The 22,085-nt window shown below is 46.2% G+C and overlaps 1 protein-coding gene across 1 annotated transcript in view; it reads right to left on the minus strand.

Annotated features, from left to right (window-relative positions):
- LOC135533735 (collagen alpha-1(XIV) chain-like) overlaps positions 1–21,218 on the minus strand; it is a gene marked incomplete at its 5' end in the record, with an annotated part of 55,454 nt that extends 34,236 nt beyond the window's left edge. The window contains one exon of the mRNA XM_064960997.1: positions 21,120–21,218. Within this exon, the coding sequence (XP_064817069.1) occupies positions 21,120–21,218 (99 nt within the window). The remainder of the gene's footprint in view (positions 1–21,119) is intronic.
- Between the last annotated feature and the right edge of the window lie 867 nt (positions 21,219–22,085).

Here is a 22,085-nt window from a genome sequence, read left to right on the forward strand (position 1 = left end):
ATATAAAGCACTACCTTTGACCTGATCCCTATGGGCCCTGTTCAAAAGTAGTGCACTATAAAGAGAATAGGGTGCCATTTGAGATGCAGATTTTCTTCTTCTTTCCCCACCACTTCATTGTATTAACAACGTTTTCCCCCAGACACATTAGAAGGATTTATGGGTGACCTCCATTTACCTGTGGATCAGATTGACTATATTGTTATTTTGCAACTGGGAGTCAGATGAATGACTCTCATCCAGAGGTCTGGGGTTGAGTTGGTTGGGAGTCAGATGAATGACTCCCATCCAGAGGTCTGGGGTTGAGTTGGTTGGGAGTCAGATGAATGACTCGCATCCAGATGTCTGGGGTTGAGTTGGTTGGGAGTCAGATGAATGACTCCCATCCAGAGGTCTGGGGTTGAGTTGGTTGGGAGTCAGATGAATGACTCTCATCCAGAGGTCTGGGGTTGAGCTGGTTGGGAGTCAGATGAATGACTCCCATCCAGAGGTCTGGGGTTGAGCTGGTTGGGAGTCAGATGAATGACTCCCATCCAGAGGTCTGGGGTTGAGCTGGTTGGGAGTCAGATGAATGACTCCCATCCAGAGGTCTGGGGTTGAGTTGGTTGGGAGTCAGATGAATGACTCTCATCCAGAGGTCTGGGGTTGAGCTGGTTGGGAGTCAGATGAATGTCCTGGGACAGTTCTGCCGTCTCACCCACCATTTCCAGCTTGTCGTTCATTTTGAACAAAAATCCAGTTGGCATTTGTTATTTTTCCACTCCAGCGAGCACACAAACCCAGACCAGACCCAGACACAGACCCAGACCAGACACAGACCAAGACCCAGACCCAGACCAGACACAGACAGACACAGACCAGACCAGACACAGACCCAGACAGACACAGACCCAGACCCAGACCAGACCCAGACACAGACCAGACCCAGACCCAGACCAGACCCAGACACAGACCAGACCCAGACCCAGACCAGACACAGACACAGACCCAGACACAGACCCAGACACAGACCAGACACAGACCAGACACAGACACAGACAGACACAGACCCAGACAGACCCAGACCCAGACACAGACCAGACACAGACCCAGACCCAGACACAGACCAGACACAGACCAGACACAGACCCAGACACAGACACAGACCAGACCAGACCCAGACAGACACAGACCAGACCAGACCCAGACCAGACACAGACACAGACCAGACCCAGACACAGACCCAGATATAGACCAGACCAGACCCAGACACAGACACAGACCCAGACCCAGACAGACACAGACCAGACCAGACCCAGACCAGACACAGACACAGACCAGACCCAGACACAGACCCAGATATAGACCAGACCAGACCCAGACCAGACACAGACCAGACCCAGACGCAGACCAGACACAGACAAGTAAGCAGAAAGGCAGAGGAAGAGATTTAGACATATTCAGTTGAAGTCGGAGGTTTACATAGCCAAATACATTTAAACTCAGTTTCTCATAATTCCTGACATTTAATCCTAGTCAAAATCCCCTGTTTTAGGTCAGTTAGGATCACCACTTTATTTTAAGAATGTGAAATGTCAGAATAATAGTAGAGAGAATTATTTATTTCTGCTTTTATTTATGTTATCACATTCCCAGTGGGTCAGAAGTTTACATACACTCAATTAGTATTTGGTAGCATTGCCTTGAAATTGTTTAATTTGGGTCAAATGTTTCGGGTAGCCTTCCACAAGCTTCCCACAATAAGTTGGGTGAATTTTGGCCCATTCCTCCTGACAGAGCTGGCCTCCTTGCTCGCACAAGCTTTTTCAGTTCTGCCCACACATTTTCAATAGGATTGAGGTCAGGGCTTTGTGATGGCCACTCCAATACCTTGACTTTGTTGTCCTTAAGCCATTTTGAAAGTATGCTTGGGGTCATTGTCCATTTGGAAGACCCATTTGTGACCAAGCTTTAACTTCCTGACTGATGTCTTGAGATGTTGCTTCAATATATCAACATAATTTTCCCTCCTCATGATGCCATCTATTTTGTGAAGTGCACCAGTCCCTCCTGTAGTAAAGCAACCCCACAACATGATGCTGCCACCCCTGTGCTTCACGGTTGGGGTGGTGTTCTTCGGCTTGCAAGCCTCCACCTTTTTCCTCCAAATATAACGGATGGTCATTATGGCCAAACTGGTCTGTTTCATCAGACCAGAGGACATTTCTCCAAAAAGTACGATCTTTGTCCCCATGTGCAGTTGCAAACCGTAGTCTGGCTTTTTTATGGTGGTTTTGGAGCAGTGGCTTCTTCCTTGCTGAGCGGCCTTTCAGGTTATGTTGATAAAGGACTCGTTTTATAGATACTTTTGTACCTTTTTCTTCCAGCATCTTCACAAGGTTCTGTGCTGTTGTTCTGGAATTGATTTGCACTTTTCGCACCAAAGTATGTTAATCTCTAGGAGACAGAACGCGTCTCCTTCCTGAGCGGTATGACGGCTGTGTGGTCCCATGGTGTTTATACTTGCGTACTATTGCTTGTACAGATGAACGTGGTACCTTCAGGGGGTTGGAAATTGCTCCCAAGGATGAACCAGAGTTGGTGGAGGTCTACAATCTTTCTGAGGTCTTGGCTGATTTCTTTTGATTTTCCCATGATGTCAAGTAAAGAGGCACTGAGTTTGAAGGTAAGCCTTGAAATACATTCACAGGTACACCTCCAATTGACTCAAAATTATGTAAACCAGCCTATCAAAATCTTCTAAAGCTATGACATCATTTTCTGGAATTTTCCAAGCTGTTTAAAGGCACAGTCAACTTAGTGTACTTCTTCTGACCCACTGGAATTGTGATACAGTGAATTATAAGTGAAATAATCTGTCTGTAAACAACTGTTGTGCCATGTACAAAGGGTATGTCCTAACCGACTTGCCAAAACTATAGAAATTTGTGGAGTGGTTGAAAAACGAGTTTTAATGACTCTGTATGTAAACTTCCGACTTCAACTGTACATGGACTGAATAGAACCTCCCCCTCCCCCCCCACACACCCTTCAAATGCATCGTTTGCACTTCCACAGTCACAGAGCAAAATCTCCTCATTCTGCGTCTCCAGCGTAACCCCATACAAAGCTAGCTAACATGGCTAACACCCCACAGTAAGGTAGTTAACATAGCTAACACCCCACAGTAAGGTAGTTAACATGGCTAACACCCCACAGTAAGGTAGTTAACATAGCTAACACCCCACAGTAAGGTAGTTAACATAGCTAACACCCCACAGTAAGGTAGTTAACATAGCTAACACCCCACAGTAAGGTAGATAACATAGCTAACACCCCACAGTAAGGTAGTTAACATAGCTAACACCCCATAGTAAGGTAGTTAACATAGCTAACACCCCACAGTAAGGTAGTTAACATAGCTAACACCCCACAGTAAGGTAGTTAACATAGCTAACACCCCACAGTAAGGTAGTTAACATAGCTAACACCCCACAGTAAGGTAGTTAACATAGGTAGTTAACATGGCTAACACCCCACAGTAAGGTAGTTAACATAGCTAACACATTTACATTTAAGTCCCACAGTAAGGTAGTTAACATGGCTAACACCCCACAGTAAGGTAGTTAACATAGTTAACACCCCACAGTAAGGTACGGTAAAGGATTGCTGGTGGAGGGGGAAGCTCAGTTCTCAGTCAATGCAGTCAATGCAGTCAATGCAGTCAATGCAGTCAATGCAGTCAATGCAGTCAATGCATGTCCTACTTAAATATTTACAGAGTGAAGTAGCAGGAACCTGATATATGTTAGAAATATTAATAAAAAACGGTTTGCCCAGCTGTCGAAACACTGAACCCGGATCAACCGGAAATGTATTTTGCCACTATTAAAAAGTGTGTTTACATTAGATTTTTATTTTTTACTTTCTATTCATCATACAAACCTTCCAGATAGCTAAAGCAGGGGAAAACAAAACACAAAAGTGAACAGGAGAAAACGTGTTTGATAGGGAGCCACCTTTAACTGTAATTTCCTGTAATCAGTAATACCTGAAGCAGAGTTTCTGCTCTGTATTCATTCAACGGTTTGGTTTAGAACACTTGAGATGGGGAGGCTCAACAGAAGGAGAGGAAATGAAGAAGGGGAAGGAGAAGGACAGGGGGGACGGGGGGGGGCGGGGGGATCTCAATCTAAACGATGATTCTAATTGACCTCTGTGTTAATGAGTCCTTGTACACAGAATGGCAAGATAACAACCATCTCGAGAAATCTGCCCAAAATCAAGCCTGCACTCTCACCTTCACCCGGCCTCCATGGGACGCATCCCAAATGGCACCCTGTTCTCTGTATAGTGCATTGCTTTTGACCAGCCCTAATGGGCCCTGGTCAAAATGAGTGCAGTGTGCAGGGGACTAGGGTTCTATTTGGGATGTCACCCATTCCTCATCATGGACAGATGAAGGTATTTTATGAGGGTCCCAATTAGCTGTTACGATAGCAGCAGCTACTCTTCCTGGGGTCCACACGGAACATGAAACATGACAGAATATAGAACATTAACAAACAAGAACAGCTCAAAGAACAGAACTACATACATTTCAAATGTCATAGCCTACATATCAGTAGATACACACAACATATCTAGGTCAGGGGTTCTCCAACCTGATGAAACACAACATGTCTCGGTCAGGGGTTCTCCAACCTGATGAAACACAACATGTCTAGGTCAGGGTTCTCCAACCTGATGAAACACAACATGTCTAGGTCAGGGGTTCTCCAACCTGATGAAACACAACATGTCTCGGTCAGGGGTTCTCCAACCTGATGAAACACAACATGTCTAGGTCAGGGTTCTCCAACCTGATGAAACACAACATGTCTAGGTCAGGGGTTCTCCAACCTGATGAAACACAACATGTCTCGGTCAGGGGTTCTCCAACCTGATGAAACACAACATGTCTAGGTCAGGGTTCTCCAACCTGATGAAACACAATCTATCTAGGTCAGGGTTCTCCAACCTTTTCTATCATGAGAACTACTGTTAAATGATGAAACGTGGTGTGTTACTGATAATTTTTTCCTCAGCTTTAAAATAAACACTCTGTGTGTTTTCCCCAGAGTTCTGTTTTCTTGGTTTTATTTGCTCCTGGTATTGGATTTCTTTCAGTTTTTCACTCTCATAGTTACATGTATTTATAGAGAAACAATGAAATGGAACGTTCTGAGTCAACGTCAATGTTCTGATTCCACGTCAATATTCTGATTCCACGTCAATATTCTGATTCCATCTCAATGTTCTGATTCCATCTCAATGTTCTGATTCCACATCAACATTCTGATTCCACGTCAATATTCTGATTCCATCTCAATGTTCTGATTCCACGTCAATATTCTGATTCCATCTCAATGTTCTGATTCCACGCCAATGTTCTGAGTCCATCTCAATGTTCTGATTCCACGCCAATGTTGAGTCCATCTCAATGTTCTGATTCCACGCCAATGTTCTGAGTCCATCTCAATGTTCTGATTCCACGCCAATGTTCTGAGTCCATCTCAATGTTCTGATTCCACGTCAATGTCTACTCCGAGGTGAGTGATTGCTGTCCTGATATCTAGAAGCTCTGTGTCTAATCCGAGGTGAGTGATTGCTGTCCTGATATCTAGAAGCTCTTAGTCTACTCCGAGGTGAGTGATCGCTGTCCTGATATCTAGAAGCTCTTAGTCTACTCCGAGGTGAGTGATCGCTGTCCTGATATCGAGAAGCTCTTAGTCTACTCCGAGGTGAGTGATCGCTGTCCTGATATCTAGAAGCTCTTAGTCTACTCCGAGGTGAGTGATCGCTGTCCTGATATCGAGAAGCTCTTTGTCTAATCCGAGGTGAGTGATCGCTGTCCTGATATCCAGAAGCTCTGTGTCTAATCCGAGGTGAGTGATCGCTGTCCTGATATCTAGAAGCTCTTAGTCTACTCCGAGGTGAGTGATCGCTGTCCTGATATCCAGAAGCTCTGTGTCTAATCCGAGGTGAGTGATCGCTGTCCTGATATCCAGAAGCTCTTTGTCTAATCCGAGGTGAGTGATCGCTGTCCTGATATCCAGAAGCTCTGTGTCTAATCCGAGGTGAGTGATCGCTGTCCTGATATCTAGAAGCTCTTAGTCTACTCCGAGGTGAGTGATCGCTGTCCTGATATCTAGAAGCTCTTAGTCTACTCCGAGGTGAGTGATCGCTGTCCTGATATCTAGAAGCTCTTAGTCTACTCCGAGGTGAGTGATCACTGTCCTGATATCTAGAAGCTCTTAGTCTACTCCGAGGTGAGTGATCGCTGTCCTGATATCTAGAAGCTCTTAGTCTACTCCGAGGTGAGTGATCGCTGTCCTGATATCGAGAAGCTCTTTGTCTAATCCGAGGTGAGTGATCGCTGTCCTGATATCCAGAAGCTCTGTGTTTAATCCGAGGTGAGTGATCGCTGTCCTGATATCCAGAAGCTCTGTGTTTAATCCGAGGTGAGTGATCGCTGTCCTGATATCTAGAAGCTCTGTGTTTAATCCAAGGTGAGTGATCGCTGTCCATTTTTCCATCCATCTTCTCTCTCAGACTCCTCTCTCTCTCTCTGTGTAGCCTCAGACTCCTCTCTCTCTCTCTCTCTGTAGCCTCATCAGACTCCTCTCTCTCTCTCTCTGTGTAGCCTCATCAGACTCCTCTCTCTCTCTGTGTAGCCTCATCAGACTCCTCTCTCTCTCTCTGTAGCCTCATCAGACTCCTCTCTCTCTCTGTAGCCTCATCAGACTCCTCTCTCTCTCTCTCTCTGTAGCCTCATCAGACTCCTCTCTCTCTCTCTCTGTGTAGCCTCATCAGACTCCTCTCTCTCTATGTAGCCTCATCAGACTCCTCTCTCTCTCTCTGTGTAGCCTCATCAGACTCCTCTCTCTCTGTAGCCTCATCAGACTCCTCTCTCTCTCTGTAGCCTCATCAGACTCCTCTCTCTCTCTGTAGCCTCATCAGACTCCTCTCTCTCTCTGTAGCCTCATCAGACTCCTCTCTCTCTCTCTGTAGCCTCATCAGACTCCTCTCTCTCTCTGTAGCCTCATCAGACTCCTCTCTCTCTCTCTGTAGCCTCATCAGACTCCTCTCTCTCTCTGTAGCCTCATCAGACTCCTCTCTCTCTCTCTCTGTAGCCTCATCAGACTCCTCTCTCTCTCTGTAGCCTCATCAGACTCATCTCTCTCTGTGTAGCCTCAGACTCCTCTCTCTCTGTGTAGCCTCATCAGACTCCTCTCTCTCTCTGTGTAGCCTCATCAGACTCCTCTCTCTCTCTGTGTAGCCTCATCAGACTCCTCTCTCGCTCTCTGTGTAGCCTCATCAGACTCCTCTCTCTCTCTCTGTAGCCTCATCAGACTCCTCTCTCTCTGTGTAGCCTCATCAGACTCCTCTCTCTCTCTGTAGCCTCATCAGACTCCTCTCTCTCTCTCTGTAGCCTCATCAGACTCCTCTCTCTCTCTGTAGCCTCATCAGACTCATCTCTCTCTGTGTAGCCTCAGACTCCTCTCTCTCTGTGTAGCCTCATCAGACTCCTCTCTCTCTCTCTCTGTGTAGCCTCATCAGACTCCTCTCTCTCTCTGTGTAGCCTCATCAGACTCCTCTCTCGCTCTCTGTGTAGCCTCATCAGACTCCTCTCTCTCTCTCTCTGTAGCCTCATCAGACTCCTCTCTCTCTCTCTGTGTAGCCTCATCAGACTCCTCTCTCTCTCTGTAGCCTCATCAGACTCCTCTCTCTCTCTGTAGCCTCATCAGACTCCTCTCTCTCTCTCTGTAGCCTCATCAGACTCCTCTCTCTCTCTCTGTGTAGCCTCATCAGACTCCTCTCTCTCTCTCTCTGTGTAGCCTCATCAGACTCCTCTCTCTCTCTGTAGCCTCATCAGACTCCTCTCTCTGTCTCTCTGTGTAGCCTCATCAGACTCCTCTCTCTCTCTCTGTAGCCTCATCAGACTCCTCTCTCTCTCTCTCTGTGTAGCCTCATCAGACTCCTCTCTCTCTCTGTAGCCTCATCAGACTCCTCTCTCTCTCTGTGTAGCCTCATCAGACTCCTCTCTCTCTCTCTCTGTGTAGCCTCATCAGACTCCTCTCTCTCTCTGTGTAGCCTCATCAGACTCCTCTCTCTCTCTCTGTAGCCTCATCAGACTCCTCTCTCTCTCTGTAGCCTCATCAGACTCCTCTCTCTCTCTGTAGCCTCATCAGACTCCTCTCTCTCTGTGTAGCCTCATCATCCTCATCATAGATATAGTGTTCCTGTCATGTTGCTATGGTCTGTGTCCTACCTTATTCCCTTTCTAATGCACTACCCACGGCCAGGGTCCGAGCTGGGCTCTGGTTAGCTGTCAGGAGGCTGGTTAAACCCTGAGCTGGGCTGTGGTTAGATGTCAGGAGGCTGGTTAAACCCTGAGCTGGGCTCTGGTTAGCTGTCAGGAGGCTGGTTAAACCCTGAGCTGGGCTCTGGTTAGCTGTCAGGAGGCTGGTTAAACCCTGAGCTGGGCTGTGGTTAGCTGTCAGGAGGCTGGTTAAACCCTGAGCTGGGCTGTGGTTAGCTGTCAGAAGGCTGGTTAAACCCTGAGCTGGGCTCTGGTTAGCTGTCAGGAGGCTGGTTAAACCCTGAGCTGGGCTCTGGTTAGCTGTCAGGAGGCTGGTTAAACCCTGAGCTGGGCTCTGGTTAGCTGTCTGAAGGCTGGTTAAACCCTGAGTTGGGCTGTGGTTAGCTGTCAGGAGGCTGGTTAAACCCTGAGCTGGGCTCTGGTTAGCTGTCAGAAGGCTGGTTAAACCCTGAGCTGGGCTCTGGTTAGCTGTCAGGAGGCTGGTTAAACCCTGAGTTGGGCGGTGGTTAGCTGTCAGGAGGCTGGTTAAACCCTGAGCTGGGCTGTGGTTAGCTGTCAGGAGGCTGGTTAAACCCTGAGCTGGGCTCTGGTTAGCTGTCAGAAGGCTGGTTAAACCCTGAGCTGGGCTCTGGTTAGCTGTCAGGAGGCTGGTTGAACCCTGAGCTGGGCTGTGGTTAGCTGTCAGGAGGCTGGTTAAACCCTGAGCTGGGCTCTGGTTAGCTGTCAGGAGGCTGGTTAAACCCTGAGTTGGGCTCTGGTTAGCTGTCAGGAGGCTGGTTAAACCCTGAGCTGGGCTCTGGTTAGCTGTCAGGAGGCTGGTTAAACCCTGAGCTGGGCTCTGGTTAGCTGTCAGGAGGCTGGTTAAACCCTGAGCTGGGCTCTGGTTAGCTGTCAGAAGGCTGGTTAAACCCTGAGCTGGGCTCTGGTTAGCTGTCAGGAGGCTGGTTAAACCCTGAGCTGGGCTCTGGTTAGCTGTCAGAAGGCTGGTTAAACCCTGAGCTGGGCTCTGGTTAGCTGTCAGGAGGCTGGTTAAACCCTGAGCTGGGCTCTGGTTAGCTGTCAGGAGGCTGGTTAAACCCTGAGCTGGGCTCTGGTTAGCTGTCAGGAGGCTGGTTAAACCCTGAGCTGGGCTCTGGTTAGCTGTCAGGAGGCTGGTTAAACCCTGAGCTGGGCTCTGGTTAGCTGTCAGGAGGCTGGTTAAACCCTGAGCTGGGCTCTGGTTAGCTGTCAGAGACAATTCATGATCAGGGAGAGACTAAATAAGTGTTCATGTTAGAAATTAACTGGTCTATAAATATAAAAGCCTCTACGGGTTTCTCTCTCCTCCAGTGATACACACACACACCGATGGAAGTGGAGAAGAAACCCTCTATCTCAACTATCAACAATACACCCTATCCCCCATCAACTCTGTGTGTGTGTGTGTGTGTGTGTGTGTGTGTGTGTGTGTGTGTGTGTGTGTGTGTGTGTGTGTGTGTGTGTGTGTGTGTGTGTGTGTGTGTATCGCTGGAGGAGAGAGATACCCGTGTGTGTGTGTGTGTGTGTGTGTGTGTGTGTGTGTGTGTGTGTGTGTGTGTGTGTGTATGTGTGTGTGTGTGTGTGTGCGTGCGTGCGTGCGTGCGTGTGTATCGCTGGAGGAGAGAGAAACCCGTGTCTGTGTGTGTGTGTGTGTGTGTGTGTGTGTGTGTGTGTGTGTGTGTGTGTGTGTGTGTGTGTGTGTGTGTGTGTGTGTGTGTGTGTGTGTGTGTGTGTGTGTGTGTGTGTGTGTGTGTGTGTGTGTGTGTGTGTGTGTGTGTGTGCATATCGCTGGAGGTGTGTGGAGTTAAGGAAAGAGGTCATTATGGAGTCATCTATTAGATCTCTATGTTCTCATTAATGGATGGAGTCATTTGTTCTGGATCCCTGAACACCTCGTTGGTTCCACAGCTGTATAACTACAATGCAGAAGGGCTATAAGAGATTACACATGATAGACATTTGGAGAAGCATATTTTTTGGGGTTCCTGTTCCATTCACAGTGCGAGCAATATTAGCATGGTACATCAGAAGAGATGTGTTAGTGTTGGAGAAGCGACATCCGGGTGGGTATTTCATTCCATATCTCAACGGAGAAAACTTTCAGCTCGCTGCTAAAAAAAAACTAGACGACCACATGATTTCTTTCATTCCGGTTGCAACAGACTAACAGAACAGGGAGTAACTTTACCTCTCGTCCAAATCAATAAAGATAAATAAAGTTATCAGGGCTTGAGATTTACAGTTCTGCATCTGTTTGTTACAAGACTCAATGTCACAATCGTTTTAAAGTGGATTCAATTTGCTGAAAGAAATCGCAAATCAATGACCAGAATCACAACTTCCCAGCTTCCATGTGGTTTGTCGTCGCCCCTCAGAGCTGCCCTCAAGGCAACAGTCCTTACTCCTACTAGTGATCACATGACTGGTATCCCAATATCACAGGCTCACCCTGGGAGGGCTGGAGTCATAGTGTTACGCACACACACACACACACACACACACACACACACACACACACACACACACACACACACACACACACACACACACACACACACACACAATGATATTGAATCAAACATTAACCAGGTCCGGCAGCTCCCCCCCAAAAACTGATCCTGAACCAATGACCCAGTCAATTTCTAACAAAAACAAAACAGTCTCTCCCCCTTTTGTCTACCTCCCTCCCTCCTTCCCCCCCTCCTACCTCCTACCCCCCCCCCCCTCCCTCCTACCCCCCCACCCCTCCTACCTCCAATACCTCCGCTATCAACAACACTGAGGACAAATAGACAGTATTTTGAATAGTTATTCAGTCAGATGGTGTCTCTCTGATGAGGTGTCAAAAAAACAAAAAGCACAATGTGTGCAATCAAAATGGCACCCGGTTCCCTTTATAGGGTCCCTCATAGGCTCTGGTCAAAAGTAGTGCACTATATATTGGGAATAGGGTCCCTCACAGGCTTTGGTCAAAATTAGTGCACTATATATAGGGAATAGGGAGGGTACCTATAGGTCTCTGGTCAAAAGTAGTGCACTACATAGGGAATAGAGTCCCCATAGGGCTCTGGTCAAAAGTAGTGCACTACATATAGGGAATAGGGTCCCTCATAGGCTCTGGTCAAAAGTAGTGCACTATATAGGGAATCAGGTACCTATAGGTCTCTGGTCAAAAGTAGTGCACTACATAGGGAATAGAGTCCCCATCGGGCTCTGGTCAAAAGTAGTGCACTATATAGGGAATAGGGTGCCATTTGGGACTCCCTGGGTGGCTGCCATTGTGCAGTAGCAAGTTTTGTTCAGATGAAAGAGAGAGGAACATAGTATATATGGTAGTATAACTATTACAACAATGTGTAGTATATATGGCAGTATAATTCTGTTACAACAATGTGTAATATATATGGCAGTATAACTATTACAACAATGTGTAATATATATGGCAGTATAACTATTACAACAATGTGTAATATATATGGCAGTATAACTCTGTTACAACAATGTGTAATATATATGGCAGTATTACTCTGTTATAACAATGTGTAATATATATGGCAGTATAACTCTGTAATAACAATGTGTAATATATATGGCAGTATAACTATTACAACAACGTGTAATATATATGGCAGTATAACTCTGTTACAACAATGTGTAATATATATGGCAGTATAACTATTACAACAATGTGTAATATATATGGCAGTATAACTATTACAACAATGTGTAATATATATGGCAGTATAACTATTACAACAATGTGTAATATATATGGCAGTATAACTCTGTTACAACAATGTGTAATATATATGGCAGTATAACTCTGTTATAACGATGTGTATTATATATGGCAGTATAACTCTGTTACAACAATGTGTAATATATATGGCAGTATAACTATTACAACAATGTGTAATATATATGGCAGTATAACTATTACAACAATGTGTAATATATATGGCAGTATAACTCTGTTACAACAATGTGTAATATATATGGCAGTATAACTCTGTTACAACAATGTGTAATATATATGGCAGTATAACTCTGTTACAACAATGTGTAATATATATGGCAGTATAACTCTGTTACAACAATGTGTAATATATATGGCAGTATAACTCTGTTATAACGATGTGTAATATATATGGCAGTATAACTCTGTTACAACAATGTGTAATATATATGGCAGTATAACTATTACAACAATGTGTAATATATATGGCAGTATAACTGTTACAACAATGTGTAATATATATGGCAGTATAACTCTGTTATAACGATGTGTAATATATATGGCAGTATAACTCTGTTACAACAATGTGTAATATATATAGCAGTATAACTATTACAACAATGTGTAATATATATGGCAGTATAACTCTGTTACAACAATGTGTCATATATATGGCAGTATAACTATTACAACAATGTGTAATATATATGGCAGTATAACTCTGTTACAACAATGTGTAATATATATGGCAGTATAACTATTACAACAATGTGTAATATATATGGCAGTATAACTCTGTTACAACAATGTGTAATATATATGGCAGTATAACTCTGTTACAACAATGTGTAATATATACGGCAGTATAACTATTACAACAATGTGTAATATATATGGCAGTATAACTCTGTTATAACGATGTGTAATATATATGGCAGTATAACTCTGTTACAACAATGTGTAATATATATGGCAGTATAACTATTACAACAATGTGTAATATATATGGCAGTATAACTATTACAACAATGTGTAATATATATGGCAGTATAACTCTGTTATAACGATGTGTAATATATATGGCAGTATAACTCTGTTACAACAATGTGTAATATATATGGCAGTATAACTCTGTTATAACGATGTTAATGAAATAGCACGGCTACATCAACAACATGTTGTAACTGATACCATGTCAGTACTAGGTAAAGACTGTAGATCTGGGACTGGTGAGTTGTGGTTGTGTTGACCATATGGGGTTGATGATTACAGTGTGGAGTGCTGCCAACACTCGGACTTAATCTGCACTGAAACTAAACTCAGAACACTCTGTTGTTCAATCAGCTGGAGATTAAAAGGGAATTTCAAGACTTCTGTTCCCACGGGGATGAAATGAAATCTCGAACAAACACTTGAATCTGAATGTCAGTGTAGAAAGTAGGAAGTAGGAAGTAGGAAGTAGGACGTACTGGTAAAAGTGCTGTACCGCAGCTATAATTTAACACATGACTCACAGCCTTGGTAACGAGCTATAGAGGCTACAGTACATTTCTATATATTTCCATTCCAACCTAAAGTGTACAACTATCTGATGTATGCCCACAGTGATGACAAACCAATCCTAATACACTCAGAACATCATCATCATCATCAGGATTGTGTAATCTGACACCACAGTGACCAGACACCCATTTGATGTGAATGCAGCCATATGATTACCTCTCTGTGGTATGAATCCCACATTATTATCCCATGTCTATATCAGCCAGCAGGCCAGCCAGGCCAGGACTATCTGTGGGTGAAGGGACAAGGCAGTGTCCTCCTCCTGGTCGGATCAGATGCAATGTCACCCAGGAGAACTCCGGTCCAAATGGCTCCATTTTCATTTTGTAGTGCACTATTTCTGACCAGGGCCCATAGGGATCTGGTCAAAAGTAGTGCACTATATAGGGAATAGGGTGCCATTTGGGATGCAAATAATCTCTCTATACAGTATCTCTGACGAGCAGCCACCTCTCTCTATCAGCTCAGCCTTTCCTCTGACTGAGGAGCAGCCATCTCTCTCTATCAGCCCAGCCTTTCCTCTGACTGAGGAGCAGCCACCTCTCTCTATCAGCTCAGCCTTTCCTCTGACTGAGGAGCAGCCATCTCTCTCTATCAGCCCAGCCTTTCCTCTGACTGACGAGCAGCCATCTCTCTCTATCAGCTCAGCCTTTCCTCTGACTGAGGAGCAGCCATCTCTCTCTATCAGCTCAGCCTTTCCTCTGACTGAGGAGCAGCCATCTCTCTCTATCAGCCCAGCCTTTCCTCTGACTGAGGAGCAGCCATCTCTCTCTATCAGCCCAGCCTTTCCTCTGACTGAGGAGCAGCCATCTCTCTCTATCAGCCCAGCCTTTCCTCTGACTGAGGAGCAGCCATCTCTCTCTATCAGCCCAGCCTTTCCTCTGACTGAGGAGCAGCCATCTCTCTCTATCAGCTCAGCCTTTCCTCTGACTGAGGAGCAGCCACCTCTCTCTGTCAGCCCAGCCTTTCCTGTGTGTGTGTGTGCGTGTGTGTGTGTGTGTGTGTGTGTGTGTGTGTGTGTGTGTGTGTGTGTGTGTGTGTGTGTGTGTGTGTGTGTGTGTGTGTGTGTGTGTGTGTGTGTGTGTGTGTCTGTTTTATTATCGTTGTGGGTACCAGAAGTCCTCACAAGGATAGTAAAACAAGTACAATTAAATGTAAATGATGACAATAACCATGGCTATTTCCATGACAATAATAGTTACCAAAAATGTCATCGTCACACCCCTAGTGTGTGTTCACTGTCTCTCTGGCTCACTGTCTCACTGTCTCTGGCTCACTGTCTCTCTGTCTCTGGCTCCTCACTTTCTCTGTCTCTGGCTCCTCACTGTCTCTCTGTCTCTGGCTCCTCACTGTCTCTCTGTCTCTGGCTCACTGTCTCTCTGTCTCTCTGGCTCACTGTCTCTCTGGCTCACTGTCTCTCTGGCTCACTGTCTCTCTGGCTCACTGTCTCTGGCTCACTGGCTCTCTGGCTCACTGGCTCTCTGGCTCACTGGCTCTCTGGCTCACTGGCTCACTGTCTCTCTTGCTCACTGTCTCTCTTGCTCACTGTCTCTCTTGCTCACTGTCTCTCTGCCTCTTGCTCACTGTCTCTCTGCCTCTTGCTCACTGTCTCTCTGCCTCTTGCTCACTGTCTCTCTGCCTCTTGCTCACTGTCTCTCTGCCTCTTGCTCACTGTCTCTCTGCCTCTTGCTCACTGTCTCTGTCTCTCTGGCTCATTGTATCACTGTCTCACTGTCTCTCTGCCCCTGTCTCTAGCTCACTGTCTCTGGCTCACTGGCTCTCTGCCCCTGTCTCTGGCTCACTGTCTCCAGCTCACTGGCTCACTGTCTCTCGAGCTCACTGGCTCACTGGCTCACTGTCTCACTGTCTCTCTGGCTTACTGTCTCTCTGATTCAATGTCTCTCTGGCTAACTGTCTCTGGCTCACTGGCTCACTGCAATGAGGACAGACATCTCTGAACCTATACACCACTGTCCCTCTGCCATACCAGGCGGTGATGCAACCGGTCAGGATGCTCTCGATGGTGCAGCTGTAGAACTTTTTGAGGATCTGGGGACCCATGCCAAATCTTCTATTTTTCTCTCTCTCTCTCACTGTCTGCCAGTCCACTTGTTAGGCTAGCTGGGGCGTCATCACTCTCATGAGACCAGAGAACTTTTATGAATTTTCCCTTCAGTCCTTGCTGTTCTGCCACCCCCACAAAACTGTAATATTCCCAGTAAGCAAAATGACGTCTAGAAGACGTATTTTCCAGTACGCTGAAAAGGCATCTTTTCCGGATTTTGAAAAATAGGTATTTTCTGGAAGTTGAAATTCATCCCTCCCTCCTCTCTGGACCTCTAGTGTTCTGGCCTCCAGAGTGTCAGCCCAGCACAGACCCGTTATCAGGCCTCTCTGGTCCTCTGGTGTTCTGGCCTCCAGAGTGTCAGCCCAGCACAGACCCGTTATCAGGCCTCTCTGGACCTCTGGTGTTCTGGCCTCCAGAGTGTCAGCCCAGCACAGACCCGTTATCAGGCCTCTCTGTCCTCTGCTATTACCCAGCGTTCTAATAGCTGGGTAATATGTGACTGCCACGACCTCTGACCCCTGAAGGGTTTTACTGCAGGCCCAGACAAAGACCTGCTCCGAGGCAGCTTTAACTAGCTCCAGTATGTGTGTGTGAGTGTGTGTGTGAGTGTGTGTGTGTGTGTATGTGTGATAGAGGCCTGCCCAAAGCAGTTTTAACTAGCCCCTGTGTGTGTGTGTGTGTGTGTGTGTGTGTGTGTGTGTGTGTGTGTGTGTGTGTGTGTGTGTGTGTGTGTGTGTGTGTGTGTGTGTGTGTGTGTGTGTGTGTGTGTGTGTGTGTGTGTGTGTGTGTGTGTGTGTGTGTGTGTGTGTGTGTGTGATAGAGGCCTGCCCAGAGCAGTTTTAACTAGCTCCAGTGTGTGTGTGTGTGTGTGTGTGTGTGTGTGTGTCTGTGTGTGTGTATGTGTGTCTGTGTGTGTGAGCCTGCCCAGAGCAGTTTTAACTAGCTCTGAGCCTGGGGTCTCAAATCAATTGCTTTGGAGATGTTAGGACAGGATGTTACACCTCTCTCTCGTCCCTCTCTCATCCCTCTCTCATCCCTCGCAGATAATCATCCTTCCTTCCTGTCTGTCTTCACAGACACACAACAACAAGTCCTGAGCCCATGTCATTGCTGAGCAGTGTGAAATCAAAGTGCCTGGGTCCTATGTGATATGTTGTAGAGATGTACACCGAGACCTGCTCTCTGTTGATACTATACATCTCAGTTTGAACGGAGGAAAGCACCGTCAGCAACTCCCCATCAACCTTAGCTGATGATCATATTTGACGGACAGTCGAGAAGCATATCTACCGGCCGTGATGGAAAATAATCAAGCGCACCTTTAGAGCCCCTCCCCCCATTGAAGAGTTTTGATTATGATTTAGGTCCTTCTGATGTGGTTTCTATCAGGTTGAGTCATCAGCCAATAGTACCGGTCCAACTCACTGTTGGGATCTAGTGGTAGAGTCATCAGCCAATAGTACCACTCCAACTCACTGTTCGGGTTCTAGTGGTTGAGTCATCAGCCAATAGTACCAGTCCAACTACCTGTTGGGATCTAGTGGTTGAGTCATCAGCCAATAGTACCAGTCCAACTACCTGTTGGGATCTAGTGGTTGAGTCATCAGCCAATAGTACCAGTCCAACTCATTGGGATCTAGTGGTAGAGTCATCAGCCAATAGTACCAGTCCAACTCACTGTTGGGATCTAGTGGTGGAGTCATCAGCCAATAGTACCAGTCCAACTCATTGGGATCTAGTGGTAGAGTCATCAGCCAATAGTACCAGTCCAACTCACTGTTGGGATCTAGTGGTGGAGTCATCAGCCAATAGTACCAGTCCAACTCACTGTTGGGATCTTATGGTGGAGTCATCAGCCAATAGTACCGGTCCAACTTGCTTTTGGAATCTAGTGGTTGAGTCATCAGCCAATAGTACCGGTCCAACTCACTGTTGGGATCTTATGGTTGAGTCATCAGCCAATAGTATCCGTCCAACTCACTGTTGGTATCTAGTGGTTGAGTCATCAGCCAATAGTACCGGTCCAACTCACTGTTGGGATCTAGTGGTTGAGTCATCAGCCAATAGTACCGGTCCAACTCACTGTTGGGATCTAGTGGTTGAGTCATCAGCCAATAGTACCGGTCCAACTTGCTTTTGGAATCTAGTGGTTGAGTCATCAGCCAATAGTACCAGTCCAACTCACTGTTGGGATCTTATGGTGGAGTCATCAGCCAATAGTACCGGTCCAACTTGCTTTTGGAATCTAGTGGTTGAGTCATCAGCCAATAGTACCGGTCCAACTCACTGTTGGGATCTTATGGTTGAGTCATCAGCCAATAGTACCAGTCCAACTCACTGTTGGTATCTAGTGGTTGAGTCATCAGCCAATAGTACCAGTCCAACTCACTGTTGGGATCTTATGGTGGAGTCATCAGCCAATAGTACCAGTCCAACTCACTGTTGGTATCTAGTGGTTGAGTCATCAGCCAATAGTACCAGTCCAACTCACTGTTGGGATCTAGTGGTTGAGTCATCAGCCAATAGTACCGGTCCAACTCACTGTTGGGATCTAGTGGTTGAGTCATCAGCCAATAGTACCGGTCCAACTTACTGTTGGGATCTAGTGGTTGAGTCATCAGCCAATAGTACCAGTCCAACTCACTGTTGGGATCTAGTGGTTGAGTCATCAGCCAATAGTACCAGTCCAACTCACTGTTGGGATCTTATGGTTGAGTCATCAGCCAATAGTACCAGTCCAACTCACTGTTGGTATCTAGTGGTTGAGTCATCAGCCAATAGTACCAGTCCAACTCACTGTTGGGATCGAGTGTTGGAGTCGTCAGCCAATAGTACCAGTCCAACTCACTGTTGGGATCTAGTGGTTGAGTCATCAGCCAATAGTACCAGTCCAACTCACTGTTGGGATCTAGTGGTTGAGTCATCAGCCAATAGTACCAGTCCAACTCACTGTTGGGATCTAGTGGTTGAGTCATCAGCCAATAGTACCAGTCCAACTCACTGTTGGGATCTAGTGGTTGAGTCATCAGCCAATAGTACCAGTCCAACTCACTGTTGGGATCTAGTGGTTGAGTCATCAGCCAATAGTACCAGTCCAACTCACTGTTGGGATCTAGTGGTTGAGTCATCAGCCAATAGTACCAGTCCAACTCACTGTTGGGATCTAGTGGTTGAGTCATCAGCCAATAGTACCAGTCCAACTCACTGTTGGGATCTAGTGGTTGAGTCATCAGCCAATAGTACCAGTCCAACTCACTGTTGGGATCTAGTGGTTGAGTCATCAGCCAATAGTTCCAGTCCAACTCACTGTTGGGATCTAGTGGTTGAGTCATCAGCCAATAGTACCGGTCCAACTTACTGTTGGGATCTAGTGGTTGAGTCATCAGCCAATAGTACCAGTCCAACTCACTGTTGAGATCTAGTGGTTGAGTCATCAGCCAATAGTACCAGTCCAACTCACTGTTGGGATCTTATGGTTGAGTCATCAGCCAATAGTACCAGTCCAACTCACTGTTGGTATTTAGTGGTTGAGTCATCAGCCAATAGTACCAGTCCAACTCACTGTTGGGATCGAGTGTTGGAGTCGTCAGCCAATAGTACCAGTCCAACTCACTGTTGGGATCTAGTGGTTGAGTCATCAGCCAATAGTACCAGTCCAACTCACTGTTGGGATCTAGTGGTTGAGTCATCAGCCAATAGTACCAGTCCAACTCACTGTTGGGATCTAGTGGTTGAGTCATCAGCCAATAGTACCAGTCCAACTCACTGTTGGGATCTAGTGGTTGAGTCATCAGCCAATAGTACCAGTCCAACTCACTGTTGGGATCTAGTGGTTGAGTCATCAGCCAATAGTACCGGTCCAACTTACTGTTGGGATCTAGTGGTTGAGTCATCAGCCAATAGTACCAGTCCAACTCACTGTTGGGATCTAGTGGTTGAGTCATCAGCCAATAGTACCAGTCCAACTCACTGTTGGGATCTTATGGTTGAGTCATCAGCCAATAGTACCAGTCCAACTCACTGTTGGTATTTAGTGGTTGAGTCATCAGCCAATAGTACCAGTCCAACTCACTGTTGGGATCTAGTGGTGGATTCATCAGCCAATAGTACCAGTCCAACTCACTGTTGGGATCTAGTGGTGGATTCATCAGCCAATAGGCAGGACAGAACAGAACATCTGGACCAGAAGCCAGTTCCTCTGCTGATGTTAAACTCTTCCCCTCTAATCAAGGACTGATTTTGACCTGAGACACCCAGTTGTCCTGACCTCCAGAATCAGGTTGTAACACCCCTGGTCTAGAACTTTACTGAGCTGTAAGGCCTTTCTGAAAACAACTCAACATTTAACATAGTGATGGATACAGAGGGTTATTCCTCCAACGATAATACCACAGATGTTCAAACGACACCCCAAATCACTTGCCCCCTTACTGAGTAGTGACCTCAAACCACAAGCCCACATTCCATTCGTACCCTATAATAACATGGACCCTACCAAGGCATCAACCTCTCTATATATACGACATGGTTTGAGTAACAGCAGAAATGTCAGAGGGAGTGACTTTCAATACTTTCAAAACAATCATTATAATAACACATAATCACCAGTATAAGTTGAAGAGTCTGCCTGCCACATCGAAATTGTTGTGTGTCTTTTTGGCTAGATTGCGACCCTGATCCCTCCCCGTCCATCCAGCCAACCTGCATATTATGCTAAACAGATCAGAGTTAAATAGAACACTGCCAACATTCTAGAACCCATAAAGACCAAAGCAAAGGCATTCCGTCCTATTCTCACATTTAATGGAAAAGAAGGTCAAATATTTCACAGTGATAAAAAGGAGTATTTTGTCCGCCAACCGAACAACCAGACAGATATTCAAAGCCAGCTTGTGGAGAGGGAGAGAGGGAGAGGGAGAGAGGGAAAGGGGGAGAGGGGGAGGGGGAGAGGGGAAGAGGGAGAGAGAGAGAGAGAGAGAGAGAGAGAGAGAGAGAGAGATGGAGAAGGACACAGAGAGAGAGAGAGAGAGAGAGAGAGAGAGAGAGAGAGAGGGAGAAGGACACAGAGAGAGAGAGAGAGAAGGACACAGAGAGAGAGAGAGAGAGAGAGAGAGAGAGAGAGAGAGAGGGAGAAGGACACAGAGAGAGAGAGAGAGAGAGAGAGAGAGAGAGAGAGAGAGAGAGAGAGAGAGAGAGAGAGAGAGAGAGAGAGGGAGAAGGACACAGAGAGAGAGAGAGAGAGAGAGAGAGAGAGAGAGACTGCATTATATTTAGTAATTTACCCACTGTCTTGCAGTGACATTAACAGTCTAGTGACAGCCAGCCAAACCAGGCAACCAGCCAGACCACCAGCCATCTAGCTAAACAGCCAGCCAGCCAGTCAGTCTTACCTCCAGATATCTCGTTGATCTCCTCAGTCCCTCCGGTGTCATCAAGTCTCAGAGGCAATGTGCTCTCCCCCTCTGCTCTCTCCCCCTCCAGGTCTTCAGCTGAGGCACAGAGAATAGAGAAATACATGAAAACCCTCATTCATTCTATAGGGCAGAGACCCAAACCTTACAGTGAAGAGATCCATTAAAACCCTCATTCACTCTAGAGGGCAGAGACCCAAACCTTACTGTGAAGAGATCCATTAAAACCCTCATTCATTCTATAGGGCAGAGACCCAAACCTTACAGTGAAGAGATCCATTAAAACCCTCATTCACTCTAGAGGGCAGAGACCCAAACCTTACTGTGAAGAGATCCATTAAAACCCTCATTCACTTTAGAGGGCAGAGACCCAAACCTTACAGTGAAGAGATCCATTAAAACCCTCATTCACTCTAGAGGGCAGAGACCCAAACCTTACAGTGAAGAGATCCATTAAAACCCTCATTCACTCTAGAGGGCAGAGACCCAAACCTTACAGTGAAGAGATCCATTAAAACCCTCATTCACTCTAGAGGGCAGAGACCCAAACCTTACTGTGAAGAGATCCATTAAAACACTCATTCACTCCAGAGGGCAGAGACCCAAACCTTACTGTGAAGAGATCCATTAAAACCCTCATTCACTCTATAGGGCAGAGACCCAAACCTTACTGTGAAGAGATCCATTAAAACCCTCATTCACTCTAGAGGGCAGAGACCCAAACCTTACTGTGAAGAGATCCATTAAAACCCTGATTCACTCTAGAGGGCAGAGACCCAAACCTTACAGTGAAGAGATCCATTAAAACCCTCATTCACTCTAGAGGGCTGAGACCCAAACCTTACAGTGAAGAGATCCATTAAAACCCTCATTCACTCCAGAGGGCAGAGACTCAAACCTTACTGTGAAGAGATCCATTAAAACACTCATTCACTCCAGAGGGCA

Source organism: Oncorhynchus masou, unplaced genomic scaffold (genome assembly GCF_036934945.1).
Source record: "Oncorhynchus masou masou isolate Uvic2021 unplaced genomic scaffold, UVic_Omas_1.1 unplaced_scaffold_2634, whole genome shotgun sequence".
NCBI lineage: Eukaryota > Metazoa > Chordata > Actinopteri > Salmoniformes > Salmonidae > Oncorhynchus > Oncorhynchus masou.